Source organism: Zootoca vivipara, chromosome 8 (assembly GCF_963506605.1).
Source record: "Zootoca vivipara chromosome 8, rZooViv1.1, whole genome shotgun sequence".
In the NCBI taxonomy this organism is placed as follows: domain Eukaryota; kingdom Metazoa; phylum Chordata; class Lepidosauria; order Squamata; family Lacertidae; genus Zootoca; species Zootoca vivipara.
Window position 1 is genome coordinate 83047256 of NC_083283.1, and position 16620 is coordinate 83063875.

The window sequence follows — 16620 nt, forward strand, 5'->3', positions numbered from 1 at the left end:
AAGTCCCCACACATACCACATTGAGCCCCACAGCAAAGGGGCTCAGAGTTAGACGCTATTTGGCTGCTTCAAAGAGGATGATGTGGTTAGTAGACACTAGAGCAGGATCTTTGCAAGGGTTTATCCCTTAGGGGAGTGCCTGTTAGTAAATATTGCGGTCTGAGGCAGAATTCACATTTCCTCTTGTGTAACTGCTGCTCCTGAGTTGTAATTCTAGCTCCTCTGATTGTCTTGTGTGAATGCTGGAAACCAGGGAGGTTACCCTGGGTCCAGCTACCTGCCTAAATGCAGCCCCCAGGGCCACTGTATTCTCTGGTCAGGATGGGAGTGGACACTCAGACTTTAAGCCAGCTAAGCTGAGTCACAGCTACGAGCAGAGCAGGCAATACCAAGGGCCTTCTCCCCTTAGTTCAAAACTCACTCTACCCACATTGGCCGAGTTCTCTTCCTGCTGTAAGCAGTAGCTGTATTTTATTTTTTTAAACACTAATAGTTCACTCAGACCTGACTGGCATGCAGGAAAATGTGCTATTGCTGAAAGGGCAGCGCCTGGAGCTGGATGTGGGAAGGATCCTGAGATACAAATCTGGGATTCTTCAAAGCACCGCAAGTTGAGCCCCAGCATGGAGAAGAATGGGATTCTTACCAGCTCAGGCATACCGGTGGGTCCCGCCATCCCACCCCACAAGTTGCATGGTTGCACGCAGGGGCCTTAGCAAAGCTTTCAACAGAATGAGGTTTGAGCAAGGTAGATAATGCCACAACACAGTCCCGTTCCTGCGCTCTTCCGCTGCTGCTGCGTGAGTAGCTGTTGCAATGGGAATGAGGCTCTTGCCAAGTGTCATAGTTCTACTAGTGGGAGTGGCGCATCCTTGCCAAGCGTGGTGTCGCTCTTCTGGCCCAGGCCTGACTCGTTCTGGCCGCCTAGTTCTTGCAAACCTGGTGTTGGCTCTGTGTGCATCTCTCTGCTTTGCAACCCGGAACATACATGGAGCAGGCAGGCTCTGAAAGAAAACGTTGAAGGAAGGAGCGTGAGCAGAAACTTCTACCAAAGGCAAAGGATAGTGGTAACTGCCCTCCATCTGGAAGCAGCCGCAGTTCCACTGCAACTTCTCACAAGGGGTTAAAAGGGGCATGAGCTAGTAGTTGCCTCGCTGGCAACTTTTTGCAATGTAAATGTCATCTTCTGCAGTGCTGGACGCTGTATTGCCCGAGTCTCTTCCCAGCCCTTTCTCCTAGGAGTCCATAGCCAGCAATTGAGGACTTGTACCTACACAGGTGCTACATTCGGATCATTTAGGAGTAGCTTGTATGGCTTGGGGTTATCCCACTCACAGCAGGAGGGGGGGAGTAGAGGGAGAAGAGGTCACAGGGCAAGACTAGAGAAATCCCATTCCAAGATCTTCTGGCTCGGCAAGTGGAGAATTGCTCTGTAGCTTCACTTCCTGCTCCTGACCTCACTGTCTAGAAATATTCTTTCCAGTCTAATGCTAAAAGAAAGCCGTTTCCCTCCTATTTTATGTGGCAATGCTAATCCTGCTCCCTTCCCCCTCCCCAATCCTACTGGCCGGTTCAGTCTTGGCTCCTGTGACCTTGCTTTGTTGTCGCTTCCATTGCTGCTTCTCCAAGTAGATATTTTCTCCCTCACTCCATTACAATAGGGCTGTTCCCCCCACAGTCATTGTTCCCACGGGGAGACTTGAACCCTTCTCTGGGTGGGGGCGGGCAACATGGGTCTCCCTTTTCTCACACACGGTAAAAAAATTGGCTGCATGTTAGGACTGTGATCCCTTTCCTTGCCCTGCTGTGTCCTCCTGAAATCCCCCACCCCAAAAGAAAGGTTAATGCCCTCTTGCCTCTTGGTATGAACTGATTCCCACTTTTGGTTTGAAATTTCTGTTGCTACCCAGACCACCCCCTTGCTTTCCAGCACCTGAATTTCCATCTCCATGCAGTAGGACTGAACTGCCCCTCTCCTTTTTCTCTCCTACTAAGCAGCTCAGAGTCTTTGTTTACTGTGAGATGGCTGTTATAATAATTCATCTTTTTCCGTGTGAGCCCCTTCCATTGCAATTAATCAAACACACACACACACACACACACACACACACACCTACACCTGGAAGTGTTACCCTCCAAAAAGCCATATCCCTGTGGTGGGATATGAACCCTATGAACCCTTCTTTGGGGCAAATGAGGAGCCTTATAACTTCTCTAGGCTTGCACATACCTCCCAGGGCTGTGGATCTGGCTGGTAGTTTTAACTAAAATGTCACTACTTCTAGGTATGTGTGGAACTGAGCATAAACATGGTAAAAGGGCTGTTCTGCTGCTGTCCACACTGGGGCTGCCAGGGAATGACCCAAGGAGAGCCCTGGATCTTGTGGGTGCAGCCGGCATATGTGCTTATGGGCCCAGTCTGATTAGCTTTGGCACTAGATCTGCTGGAGGAATCACTGTGAACACTTTTTGGCGGGATGCCGGCCAAACGGGTCAATGGCTATCATCGCAGTGTCCCCAGCACCATTCCTTGCTGAGTGAAGAGTTAGGTGCTTAAAGGGTGAGGAGGTGAATGATGGTGAAAGTTGAGGTCTCCTATGTTCTGCGTAGGTAAAGGTAAAGGGACCCCTGACCATTAGGTCTAGTCATGACCGACTCTGGGGTTGCGCGCTCATCTCGCATTATTGGCCGAGGGAGCCAGCGTATAGTTTCCAGGTCATGTGGCCAGCATGACAAACCCGCTTCTGGCAAACCAGAGCAGCACATGGAAACGCGTTTACCTTCCCGCTGTAGCGGTTCCTATTTATCTCCTTGCATTTTGATGTGCTTTCAAACTGCTAGGTTGGCAGGAGCTGGGACCAAGCAACGGGAGCTCACCCCATCACAGGGATTCGAACCGGCGACCTTCTGATCAGCAAGCCCTAGGCTCAGTGGTTTAACCCACAGCACCACCTGGGTCCCTTGTTCTGCGTAGGTGGAAACCCTAATCTGATACTTCAGGTGTCCCCATAAAGTGTCTGGGCCTGGTGCAGGGATAGCTATCTTCCCCTGGGGAGTAGCAGTAGACTGACAGCCCGTGAAGCTTCCACCTCAGAGCAACGTGGTTCAGATTGCTCTGGTGCCTGAGGAGGACAAAGAGAAGCCCAGAGAGCAGCAGTCCCCGTCTGGTTTCCGTGTGCCAAAGAATCCCGCCATCTCTTGCCAATCCAGTCAAAGCAGAGCTACTCCCGCCCAACCTCCACATTACATACTTTGTCAGGCAGCCTGGTCTCCCCCCCCCCCCCCAGCCTAACGTTGGGAGCGGCTTTGTGGCGACACTCAAACCCTCAGTCCCAGCTGTTGACAAGCAGAGCGTGGAACTTACGTCACATGGATACTCCTGGGTCTTGCACCACCAGCCTCTGCTCCTGGGAGAAAAGAGGCAAGAAACAAGCAGGGAAAGGGTCACACCAACATCTTAATGTTACTAGAAACCCCAGAAACCCCCACAACGTGGCACCTAAGGAGTGGGGCAAGAGTGGCAAAGTGGCTCCTAGGGGTCCTGGAAGAACACCTGGGGGTCCCTATACTGGCTAGGATTTGGCCAGGTGGTCTATGCCAACAATAGCAGGGGGTGGGAACTAGGTAGGCCGTATGAGTGGGAGAGATGCCAGTCCCCAGAATGGGGGGCATAGGTGCCAACTCCCTGGGGCCCTGCGTGCCTGAGCACCCACAAAATTCCCCATGAAGGGGCCGGGCACCCACAAATTTTGGTGCTAGGGCCATGCATGCTGCATGGCACCCATGGCCCCGGGCACCCATAGCCGCGGGGCCAAGCTGGCATTCCCGATGGTGGGCACTGGTGCCAGGATCATGGCTCTTCCTAAGCATGTGAAAAACCCCAAGGAGATTTACAGGTAGGAGCTAATTGGCACTCAATGAAGCCTTACGAGGTAGAGATGGGATTAGAGAGCTTCAGCAATGATTCTATAAAAAGGCCAGTCGGGGAGGGAAGTGGAATCCAGTCTAAGGACCATTTTACATGTGACAGTTTTAATGGGCACTGCAGACTCATAATGTGCATGATGTGCTAAAAGGTTTGTCTTCTTTTTAAAAAATTAATGTATACCAGGAAAGCACATCTTAAAATAATATGAGTTTATGGGCCTGTTCTACCATTAGGTAGGCTGAGGTGGCACATCTCAGATATGGGGCATTATTAAAAGGTAGCAACCTGCCAATTAATAATTTACTAATAATGTTATTTACTACTGCCAGGGAGGTTATATTTATAATTTGCTGTTTCAAGCGCTAAAATAACTTGGACTGTCTCTAAGTGGTATGCAATTCAAAATTATGGTTTCAGCAGGTAGCATCCTGTCTATATAAAACTCTATGCTCCATCTCCTCCACCTACTAAATTCTTTCTGTCAAACCAAGAAAATGTTGGATATGTAATAATGCCAGTGTAAATGGGGTAAGAGGTTACACACCAAGAACAAACATGAATAATAAGCAATAATAATATACCAGATATTTGAGTGTCCTATTTCAAATAGTATGCAATCTTTCATTTCTGCCACTTCAGAGATAGATTGGTTTCTACATCTTTTGACCTCGTAACCCTCCATGGATATTCTGAATATAAATGTTACTGCTTCCAAGCTGATTTCAGCTGGTATGTTATTTTCCTGAATATAGTTGCATTCCATCATTTAACCACAACAAGGCAGCTATCCTAGAAATTATTAAAATAATACTTGTGAATTTGTACCGCTTTTACCCAAGCATTCTGTAAAGGGTGCCTCTCCTGCCTCCCTGGCCCGCATTTCACGATTACAATGACGTTTGAAGCAAAAACACTTCATTTCATCAGCATTTGCCTGCTTTTGGCAGTAAGCAACAGCTCAAACACTTATTTCCTCTCCTCCTTGCTGTTGTATCACACCTGAACTCATTACAGTCCTGTACCTTCCTAGTTTTATCCTTTTATTTTAAAAAAAATGTGTTGATGTTCATGGAACTAAAATTCTTAGTGCTGTAACATTTGGAAGATTAATGTTCTCCCCAAATCTACCCTGCACTGGGAAATCTACTTGCAGCTACCTTGCTTCCCTTGTTTTCATCACAGCTCTTCCCTTTTGAGAACCCCTGATTAGTACAGACACAAATAGATTTTGGGTGGTGGCAGGGCCGGCCCTATGGCTAGGCTGGGTGGCGCAGGGCGCCACGGCGCCGGCCCGCCAGGGGGGGCGCCTCGCAGCTGCGCCCACCCGCCCGCCGGCCGCGCTGCCTCGCAGCAGCTCTCTCGGCAGCCGTGCTGTGCGCTGAGCCCGGCCACCCGGCCGCCCGTCGCGCTGGAAAATGGGGCGGCGGGGGGATCCGTCGCACCCTGGCGCCAGGGCGCCAGAGGTGCTTAAGACGGCCCTGGGTGGTGGGGCTTCTTAGGATATGTATTGCCCTCTTTTCTGGCAAGATACAGAGCCTCCCTCAGTTCATTTTGTCCCAGAACAATAGTTCAGAGTCAGGCACATGCAGCAGCGTAGCTAGACACTCGGGTGACTGGTGGGGGGTGTGCCCTGCAGCCAGGGGTGGGGCGATCCACCCGTGGGGGCGGGGCAAGCTGAGCCTCTCCGCCGCCTCCCCCTCAGCTGTAGGGCTGCTGAGGGAGAGGCAGTAGGCATGCGCAAGTCCCATGGTGCCGTAAGCCACCACGTCACTCCGAAAAAGTTTTGTGAGCACAACTTTTTTTAAAAAAACACCTCATTTTGTCACCTCCCCCCTTCAGTGAGGACACCCGGGGTGAACCACCCCCCCACGCACACCCCTTCCTCTGTCACTGGGTGCATGTGTCATTAGAGGAGGGAAGGGGAAGAAGGGCTCCCTCTTCTGCAGCGGGAAAACTGTGCTGCACCAGCTTCTGTAGGCACATACACACCTTAATTCTCAGTGCTAGGTACTCTGTGCCCCCTGCTGGGTTTTTGATGCGTGTAAACAGTTACCCACTGGCTGTTTATCCTCCTCCACTCTCTCAAGAGAATCTGTCAATCACAACCCCCTGGCATCAGTTTGGATGTGCTGTGAGGGCTGTACCTGTTAGTCAGCAATGCTCTTAGTAGCCCTGTGCACAGCAAGAGAAATGGGGCGTTCTGTAAGATGAGGAAAGAGAGGACATAACAGTATCTACCTGGAGTTCTGTGCTGTTTGTTGTTCTATTGATCTCGTTTCCTGATATATCTAGTCTGGATGTTGCTTTTTCTGATACATCATTAGCTGCCCTTTGAACACCCTCATCCTCAGAGGCAGCCACACCCTTATCCAGCCTCTCCAGATCCTCTGACCCAAGGCACTTGGGTCCAGTAGAGCAGTTTGTCTCGGACGAATTGCTTGTTGCAGTCCCTAGGAGGCTGGCCTCTTGCAATGAGCAGGGCTTGGGGTTTTCTTTCCTCTCTGGTCCATTCATAGAGGCATCTGAGTTGGCCATTGTGTTCAAGGGGCCTTCTCCTTGAGTGGATTCATCTGCCCATTCTTCCTTGGGCCCCTTTTCACTTTCAAGATCTGCCTGCTGGAGTCCATTTTGCTGAAATTCGCCTGTGTGAACTATTCCATTCTGGGACCCCTCCCATGGGAGTTTCTCGTTGCTGTGGGCTTCCTGGTTTGCATCAGCAGATCCAAGGTCCTGTTTGCTACCAGGGAGAGACTCGTCCTGTTTCTTCCCAATATGGGTGACATGAAATCTGGGGGGGGGGGAGATAAAGGAAGCCAGGTGAATCAACAGTGACAAAATCATCCTGTAAGATCCCTCATCATCTGGGTTGCAAGGTCTCCTGACAGAACAGAAAGCAAAACTCTGAGGCATTTGGTTATATTTTTTGTGGATAAGATACTAACCATATCCTACTAGCTACTCTCCGATGCAGAATAGCATACCTTTTCCCTGGATACTTTCAAATAGGTTTATTATTCCTGTATTTTGGTGTCCACTGCTCACTCTCCCCACGGATGCTAGATTAGAAGAGCATGCTAAGGAAAAGGAGCGAACGTTTGAATGGGGAGAAAAAGCTGAGCCCTGTGGAAACCAGTTAGGGAGCCCTTTCCCACATACCGTATTTTTCACTCCATAAGATGCACTTTTTTCCTCCTTAAAAGTAAGAGGAGATTCTGTGCGTCTTATGGAGCGAATGTGTGGTCCCTGGAGGTGAGTTGCCCAGGGGCTAAAGGCAGATCGTGCTTTTTCTTTCTTTCTTTTTTTGAGAAAGAGCTAAAGGCTAACAAGAGGGGGAAAGAAAGGAACCCGCTCAGCAGCTGATTGCAAGAGATCGGGGAGGGAGATAAGAGAGCTAGCTCCCTTCCCGGCCCCTTGCCTAGGCCTCAGTTGTTGTCTGCAGGGGGAGACATGTGACTGGCTGATTAGATTATCTGTCTGGAAACTGTAGAAATGGGTCCCTTGCCTAAAAAAGCTGCAGAACTGTGAGTTGAACCCCATAAAAACAGGATGTTTTCCCCTTTGCAAGGAAACTCAGCAACTTTGAGCTGATCCTAAAAAATTGAGCTTTCCCCCTTTGCAAAAAAGATGCACAACTCTGAGCTGACCCCCTCCCCCAAAACGGGCCTTTTCCCTTTTGCAAAAAAGCTGCACAACTTTGAACTGATCATCAAAAAAATGGAGCTCCCCCCCTTTGCAAAATAAGCTTCCTCAAATATTTAGGGGGGGGGGCAAAGGTACCTAGGCCTCTAGGAGTTGGCTGCTATGCCTAGGACAATTCAAGAAAGCAAAATATTTTTTCTTGTTTTCCTCCTCTAAAAAACTAGGTGCGTCCTATGGTCAGGTGCGTCCTATGGAGCGACAAATGCGGTAATTTAAATCTTTTCCTCAAAGACTCAAGAAAGAAGCTAAAATTGCAACACTTTGAAGTCAAACCATGAGACACTACTCATCAAGCTGATGCTCTGACCCCCTCACTCTTTGTCTTTGATTTGTTTTCATTTTTCATCTTGCAAGTATGCCTAATAAACTTACTGAGAATATAATTACACTCTCTCTTAGGGAGCCAAGGCTTTATAAGAATAATGGCAAATCTCTTCAGTATTGTGAGGCACTGGATGAACCATTGGGCGGTGTCCCATTCAAGGGGTCCTCTACTGTGTCTTTATTAAATACCTCTTATTCAAAACAGATTGGTTTTGGTGTGGAAAGTTTCCTTTTCACCATGTGAGAAATGATGTGTCCTTTTCCCTTTTGTTGCTGCTTTTTGTATGCCTGGCCCTGCAATTCCGTGGCCCCTGGAAGGCCAAGAATTCTAACCTTGGAGAGGGAGATCTGGTGCTGGATTCCCACCAACTCACCATTCTGGAAACTTCTTTAGTCCTGGTCCTACCAACCTTAGGACCAAAAAGGAGCTGGACCAGGGGACCAGAGGCAGGCTCAGCTTAAAGTATACAACACCTGACCATGTCCTGACATGCTCCCAAAATGGAGATCAAACTATGCTAACTCGGGAGTTGGAGTGTCTCAATTCCCACCCCAGCATAGCAATTATTTATATCTGCTGCCTTTCAGCACATCTTCAGGAAGAGAGACGGTGAAGGAGTAAACCCTACAAAAAGCTGTCTTGGATTCCCTAAGGAGGTTGGGTGGCATCTTGTATGCCTCCTTCTGGCAACTCTTGCAGCCAAGCTGGTGCCAAATGTATTGCTCTGTTTTCCTTTGAACCACATCAGCAAGGCTGGGGGGGGGGGTGGTCCTTGTAATCTGGGCAGCCCAGGACCTCCAGACACATTGCACAGGCTTGAGCCCCAGAGAGGTCACTTTGGTGCTGCAAACGCAGCAAAGACAATGCAGGGGCCAGCAGTTATTGGGGGGGGGGGATATCTCTCCCATATCAGTCTCTACAGCCACAGCAGGCGCTGCAACTTTCCAAGAGTTTGGCCTTACCCCCAAAGTTACACTCCTCCATTGTCTCCTGAGAGAGACAGGTGCCAACAACAACATAGTTGTTTGAATCTTTCCAAGATGAGCCAGTCATTTTTATTATTATTTTGCATTGTTTTATGGTATGTTTTATTGCACTCACACCTTTCATTGTACCAGTGACTTAATATTTTATTTGAGGGTGCAGTCTACAATATACAAATAACTTTTTTAAATTAAAAAACAACAACCCGTTTGTTAGCAGAGGGGAAATGTAAAAACACCTTGCTCCTGCCCTGCCACCTGCTATGGTGAATGCCTTCTCCCAACCGAAGGATTGCAAAGTGCATTTCTTCTGCTCCCTTTACAATGATTTCCAAGATGTTGTATTATGTTTTTATGCTGAAATCTAGTAAAATGAAGGATGGCATGGAAATAAAGAAAGACCTGTCTCTTGATAAATACCTGCCCACAGAGAAGACCGTGGTCTCCCCAGGGTGCATCTTGCCCTTGCCCTCCTTGGACCGGCCCTGGCGATGCAGCGGGTGCCTCTTTTTCCTACTGCAGTGAATGCAAGGTGCTTGCGTTGAGCCCAAGTGCACCGTGTGGTGATGGGGCAGGCCAGCATCTTGGCTGTTGCGATGTGGGCAGAGGCTGCTGGAGAAAAGAGAACAGAAAGCGAATTGCCACAACAGTCATTGAACTCGGAACATCATTGTCCCAAACCACTCAATCTAAACAGAAGGATGGAACCCTCAAGACGCGACCAGCACATTACCATGAGACAAGCACGAGAGGTTCTGAGATCCACACGGACAAATGTGACCCACAGAGTTCAATCTACCAGGAAGTTCTCCTAAGGAAGCCCCACTGAAATAAATGTGAGCAGTACAAACAAAAAAAAACCACAATACAAAAGATATAAAGGTAAAGGACCCCTGGATGGTTAAGTTCAGTCAAAGGTGACTATGGGGTGCGGCACTCATCTCACTTAAGGCTGAGGGAACTGGTCTTTGTCCACAGACAGCTTTCCGGGTCATGTGGCCAGCAGGACTAAACCTCTTGTGGCACAACAGAACACCATGACGGAAACCAGAGTACACAGAAATGCCGTTTACCTTCTTGCCACAATGCTACCTATTTATCTACTTGCACTGATGTGCTTTCGAACTGCTAGGTTGGCAGAAGCTGGGAACAGAGCAAAGGGAGCGCACCACTGTTGAGCAGTTTTGAACCGCCAACCTCGGTGGTTTAGACTACAGCCAAGGCTTGGTGGTTTAGACCACAGCGCTACCCGCATCCACCACAATAGAATCCCAGCATGGACTGGGGAGGGAAAACCCCATTTGGTTTTTCTGCCTCAGGAACCAAAAACAACCTGAACTGTAATTAAATGTTGCGGGAGCCATATGAACTTTAGGGAGTCAGGCCTGAGCTTCCCCTTTGCCCTTTTCTAGCACAGAGACAAGGGCTTTAATCTCTCCATCTCTTCCTCACTGACAGCTGATCTCTAGCCCAGACTATGGTGCACCTGGACCCTGTCCTCACCTGGGCACAGGGACCGGCAGTGGGAGATCAACGTCACCATCTCCCAGCATTTCCTTCAGGACTTCCACATTTGCTAACAAAGGAGAGAAAGAAGAAATGTGTCACAGCAAGATCCTCATGCACAGGGACTTCCCAACCGTTAAACCAAGGTTAAGCCTTACCTTCATTCTGAATGATGCACTTCACTATCTTCTCTACAGTGTCCTCATTCAGCTCCTCATCTTCATCTGAAATGAAAAGATATGGCAGTGATAGAAGAAACAGAGGAACTCTCCATACAGCATCAAAAACCCTGAAATGCTCAAGGAACAGCTAGCCCCATGCTTCTGCAAAAGTGACCTGGGAAGCTGTTCTCTCTAACAGAAGTGTGCAAACAGAAGCGGGGGCCCAGCTGTTACTGCAGCTTCCCAGGAGGTGAGGTACTATCAAGAAGGAGAGGCAAGGGGGCAGGAGGTCGGCATAGTGCAAACCATCAACGGAACCAACCTTATACCCAGCTGGTGCATTTACACTGTGCCAATCTCCCTGGTGCCTTGCTCCCTCTGCCCTGGCAAGCAACAGTGAATTAGGAAGCTAACCTAGCAGCCCTGTCCCACCTAACAAGCCACTGGTGTGGGGAGACCTGTGGCCACAAGCAGCCCTTGGCCTGATTTCATGCAGGGGCAAGGAGACACAGAGAAAACGAGCTTCTCTACACCATTTGTGGCTCCGTCGCTCCCTGCCATTGCCACATGTGGCCTCTGACCAGGGCCAGCCCGAGACATTTTGGCACCTAAAGTGAGCCACAAAATGGTGTGCATGCCCCTGCCATGGAACAAGGGTGGGGAGAGAGCAGCAGGGCCTCCTATTCGCCAAGAGGCTTCTGTAGAGGCAACATGGGGGGGGGCTGCTGAGGAGATGCAGATCTGGCCTCCAGCATGTGCTGCAGCTGCAGTGGCAGGAGGTGATGCATTCCATGCAAGCCAAATATGCTGCCCCTGTGGATCCTGCCGTCTGAGGTGGTTGCTGGCCCTGCCCCTGACAGATTAGCCCTGCAGGAATGTGATCCTCAACAGAGAAAAGGTTCCCCAGCCCTGCTCTAGCAGATCACATAGCAGCGCAGTCTGCCCGTAATCATCCTGATATAATTTGACTTAAATCTCCCAAACTAAGGGGTGCCATTCAAAGAAGCCAGTCACTTCCCCACACATTTCAGTCCCTGTGTTTATTCCTCAGGAATACCTGTATTTCTTGGCAACCCACTGCTTCTACACAATGTGGCAATTGTTAGAAACAATTACTTATAAAGATGAATATCTATCTTAAATGTTGCCTCTTCTTTGCAATCTAAATTCGATGGAAGTCATGCACAAACTCTTGGAACTTTGCAATCCCAGACACCTGACATCTCTCTAGTACAATGTAGAACTGCTAAGCCAAGCCTGTAGAGATTGTATAAAAGCAGCTCAATAATTGTGTGTTTCTACTTGATAAATGGAAAACGGCCATTTACAAAAGACAAAACTCTGTAGCAAGGTTAAGGCTGCCACAATGCCCTTCAGAACAAGGGAGCTGCAGTCTTTTTGATGCCAGTCTGCAGCACAAGAAGTGCAGGGAAATTTGGGTTCAAATCCCCTCTAGGGCAAGTCACAATTTCTCATTCTAGCCCACTTTATAGCTTTGTTGTGAGGATAAATTCATGTGTGCCACCTGAGCTCTTTAGGGCGAAAGCAGAATGCAACCTTGATGAAAAACTAATAAAAACTAACTACTACAGTTTTTCTTTTTCTTTCCCTGCTCATCTTTCCCTATCCTACCTCCCTCCTCACATTTGGAAAAAACAGCAGAAATGTGGCCCCAAAATGCCCATAGCTGCATCACATAAAATGAGGCTCAGGCCGCAATCACAGGCAAGTCTGAGGGACATAATAGCCAAGAGCACGCATCAAATTTTCAGACATCCCATTACAAGGACATCCCTGCTTTCAGCTATGCCCATTGGAACATCCTGCTTTCAGGTGTGGCTGGTACCCACTGATTGGTCAGGTGGAAGGCAGGGACTCAAGCAGGAGGCGGAGCCAGTGCCAATGACAGGCAGAGCCAACTCCCTCTAATTTTGTCCCGCCCTCTTCCCTACTGAGTCCCACAAGGGCAGCACTGAGCCATGGGAGGAGGAAGCCAACAGGCAGTGCCTGCCTCCTGGACAGGATGCAAGAAAGGCAGGCAGGTTGGGGCTGGTTGAGGGCAGACTGAGGTCTATGGTGCAGTGCTCCCATTTGTCCTAATGGAGCAGCCTCCACTTCCTCCTTCCAACTTTAGTTGAAATTGTACGGAAAGAGCTTTGCTGTAGCTGCCAGAAAAGGCAGTATTTTTCTTCTGTTGTTGTTGCCCTCCATCCCACCTAGATTCAGAGTCCTAAATATTATTTGCCACCCAATTCAAGAAAACCATTGTGGTGGAGCGACCCGGGTTCAAGTCCTCACTCAGTCATGAAGGACACTGGCTGATTTGGGGCGAGTCTTCTAGCCTCTCACCTACTTCACAAGGTTGCTTGGGGGGAATAGACTGATGCAGGGAAAGATCACTCTGAGCTCCTTGAACAAAGGTAGGATAAAATAATGAAAACCGCTCACACCCATCTAAGTTCAGATGCCACTAATTCTAGCATGCAGTCCACCGTGATATTCTGGTCCCATTTGCCTATGTGTTTCAGTTGATTTGGCATGAGGCTTGGACAAAATGCTTGGAGAAGTATGGTCGTCTCTCACTGGCTTATTAAACCCTTGGTCTTCATAAAATCATAGAGTTGGAAGGGACAGCGAGGGACATCAAGTGCAGGACTCTTCATGCCCAACATGGGGCTCGAACCAAAGACCCTGATATTAATAGTCTCGTGCTCTTACCAACTGTCCTCTGTGCATAAATTCTAGCAGCAGAGGGATGACTATCCATTTGGCTATGGTTCAGCAGGGATTTGAACCAAGAGACTCAACCCCTTGCCTGGACCTAGTATTTGCTGGCATTATTCCAAGGCTACAGTTTCGCAAATTATTAAATATGAGCTATTAGCTCCAATTTAGCGAGGTGACTTTAAGCAACGTGCAAATTAGCTGCAAAGTTGGTGAAGAGGGAAAGGAGACCAGTAACGTTTTTGCTTAGATCCGGAAATTTCAGCTCAGATCTGGGTCAGTCCTATCGAACACAGCAATATTTGTTCCTGAGACTGGGCTGTATGATTGGTGAAAGCGAAGCTGAGCAGAGCAAAGCCAACGTCACAAAACCTAAAGGGATGGGAGCTGTCAAGACGGATGAAGCGGCTGCTCCGAAAGCCACCAGCAGCCCACTTTAATCCCTCCAGCAAATTGCACCCGCAGAATTTAGGCTGGTGGGGTAAAATAGTGATGCTTTTTTAAATGTAGAGTTCTCTCTATGCCTCCTTCTCCAACACATCATTTGCTAATCCAGGGCTGGCGAGTGGCGAACTCTTGGTCTTGAAGGAACACCGCTTTGCGCCTGCGGGTGGCGGGGAGCTTGGGGCTGAGAAAGAAAGAAAGAAGACCCCCGCTCGCTTGCTTTCCTTCTCGGCTCCCTCCCCCATTACTCACCATCTTTCAGCTGGGTCAGAGACTCCTTGTTATCAGAGTCGAGCTCATCCCGGAATGTCCGGCAGCGGTAGCCCTTCTTCTTCAGGACGTGGCAAATGAGGAATCCCACGAGTCCCATGACGAAGAAGACCAGGACCAGCAGGAACAGCATGGAAACGCTGTGCTCGTGGTCGGCATCGTCCTCCCCCTCGTCGTTGCTGTGCTCCGACATTCGGATCTGCGAGAGAGGGAGCGCGCATGGCTCAGGGGGGCCCGCAGGCGCCCACGTGCCTCGTTGCCCACCCAGGCCGGTTGCGCCAAGGTCAGGTGCCCTGCTGGGCAGGTACCGGGGCTCAGCTCCCTGTTTCCTGGGCTCCCCCACCAATCGGAAAGCACCCCTCTGGTGAGAAGCCTTACTGAGGGGTTGCGGAAAGTTTATCAGGGGAGGTTTCGCTTGACTTCCAGAAAGAGGTTCCTGGGGATTTTTACCAAGGATCTTTCGCAGCCATCTGCCTCAGAAGTCAGGCACAAGGACGAGCAGTCCAAGGGCAAAGATTCTCAGCCAGATGCCCGGGAGAGAGGAGATGCTGCTGCTTCCCTAGGAAACGTCCTGCTTCCATTTTGAGATGCTTTGACTTGAGAAATGCGTTTCCTCATGCCTCGCGTTTCTGCCTTGGCGGTTCCCTGACCAGAGCCCTGCTTCTCCCTCCCTCCCTCCCTCCTTCCCCTACTAGAGGTTTTCCAAGGACACGGCGCCAGCCTTTGCGAGCGCGCGGCCGCCCTCTCCGCCGCTCTCGGCGGGAGGAAGCATCCCCCGTCCCGTCTCTCTCGCTCAATCTGTCTGTCTTTGTCTCTTTCCACCTCCGCGGCTGGGCTGGAGGATGCTTCTCAAGGACACGGCCGGTGCCGCACTCCTGCCGTTGCCTCTGCAGCACAAACCTCGCTCCGGAGAGGCGCGACGGCTCCCTCCCTGCTCCTGCTCCTCTTCCTCCTGTGCAAACACCTTTCCCCACCCCCATCACCCCCCTTTCCCCACCCCCATCACCCCCCGCCCCTGGCCGCTCCCCTCGTCCTGCTTCTCGGTTTCCCGGCACTGCAGGTCCGAAATACTCACGGCCGACAAGGAGGCTCTCCTCCCCGGACGCCTAAGTCAGCGCTTCAGCGGAGCGCATTCCGGCTGCCGCAGCAGCGACCAAGCAGGTTCCGCAGCTGCTCGCCAGGCGCCCCCCAGCTGGCCGCGCACCTTCCGCGCGCGCAGGAGCCCGGAGCATCGCGCGCACCTTCCTGGCGAGGTGCGCGCCAGCCGGGCCTTCCCGGAATCCGCATGGGCTTCAGCTTCCTCCCAAGAGCGTTCTAGAGCCGGGCGGGCGAATCCTTCTCTCCGGGCCACTAGGCGCTGCTACCCCCTCCGCTCCCTTGGACGGCGCGGGCGCCTCCAGCGGGCGAAGCAGCGACGCGCTGCCGCCGCCTCGGCGCACACCTGAAGCGCCCTTCTTCCCGCGAGGCTGTCCCTTCTGCCTCCCGTCTCCTAGCAACTCCGAAGCCGGGTACCGCTCGCAGCATCCCTGACGCCTGTCTGGCAAGCCGCGCACACGGCGGGCTGCTGCTGCCCTTCAGCACAAGGGCTCGACTATGCCTCTCGGGTTCCCCACAACCTCTCCAAAAATCTCTCAGGCAGAAACCGGGTGGGGCCCGGGGAGAGGCTGAGAGAGCACCGTCTGGGGGCCGAGAGGGAGGCAGCAGCTGCCAAAGCCCCTCCAGGAGACATTTCGCACAGACTTTGGAGGGATGGCCGCAGAGCTGGCAAAAAGTAGGGAAGGCCTGTCACCATTCCGAGGTTCGGCATCAGGCTCAGTAACTGGAAAGCTTTCCAGCCCCTGTTAAGGCCAATTCTGGGTTGGATCATATCAGACTGCTGGTGGGTGCTCTAACCCAGGCATAGGCAAACTCGGCCCTCCAGATCTTTTGGGACTACAACTCCCATCATCCCTAGCTAACAGGACCCAGTGGTCAGGGATTATGGGAATTGTAGTCCAAAGACATATGGAGGACTGAGTTTGCCTATGCCTGCGGTAAGCAAATGAAAGCCACTCTGCATGGAAAGTTGCATAAAAAATGTTGTAGTGTTTCTTGTCTTATTCCTTTCTAAAAGTAAATAAAAATAATTTTTATAATAAAAAAAGGAAATTACCCTGTCAGGTCCAGGGGCAAGGACTCTGATCCAGCCTTTTCCCTGGAATGCTAGTTTCCCACAAGGAGGGAAACTGTGTGTTCATATTGCTGCCTTAGAGCACAGCAAAGTGTGTTGTCCCCCACTCACCCAGTGCATTTCTCAACTCATATCAACTTCAACTTCTCAACTTAGACTACTACAATGTGCTCTATGTGAGGCTACCTTTGAAGGTGATCCGGAAACCATAACTAATACAGAATGCGGCAGTTAAGACTGGTGATTGAGAGTGGCCACCGAGGCCATATAACACCTGTCCTGAAAGACCTACATTGGCTCCCAGTACGTTTCCGAGCACAATTCAAAGTGTTGGTGCTGACCTTTAAAGCCCTAAATGCCCTCAGTCCAGTATACCTGAAGGAGTGTCTCCACCCCCATCATTCAGCCCA

At 50.4% G+C, this 16620-nt stretch overlaps 1 protein-coding gene across 1 annotated transcript; it reads right to left on the reverse strand.

The window, feature by feature from the left end:
- Positions 1-57: 57 nt before the first annotated feature.
- RELL2 (RELT like 2) lies at positions 58-14586 on the reverse strand. Its single transcript, XM_035103490.2, has 7 exons — positions 14023-14586; positions 10600-10665; positions 10439-10511; positions 9356-9547; positions 6167-6716; positions 3365-3407; positions 58-1004 (listed from the first exon to the last, which is right to left on the reverse strand). Exons 1-6 carry the CDS (start codon positions 14231-14233, stop codon positions 3366-3368), a joined length of 1134 nt encoding a protein of 377 aa, XP_034959381.1. The 5' UTR covers positions 14234-14586; the 3' UTR covers positions 58-1004; position 3365.
- Between the last annotated feature and the right edge of the window lie 2034 nt (positions 14587-16620).

Excerpts from the sequence above, each read along its gene's own strand:
- RELL2 (XM_035103490.2), bottom strand. The coding sequence starts at position 14,233 with ATGTCGGAGCACAGCAACGACGAGGGGGAGGACGATGCCGACCACGAG. Across the intron at positions 10,512-10,599 it reads GTGCATCATTCAGAATGAAG|CAAATGTGGAAGTCCTGAAG; the intron begins GTAAGGCTTAAC and ends CTCCTTTGTTAG. Across the intron at positions 6,717-9,355 it reads ACGGTCTTCTCTGTGGGCAG|ATTTCATGTCACCCATATTG; the intron begins GTATTTATCAAG and ends CCCCCCCCCCAG.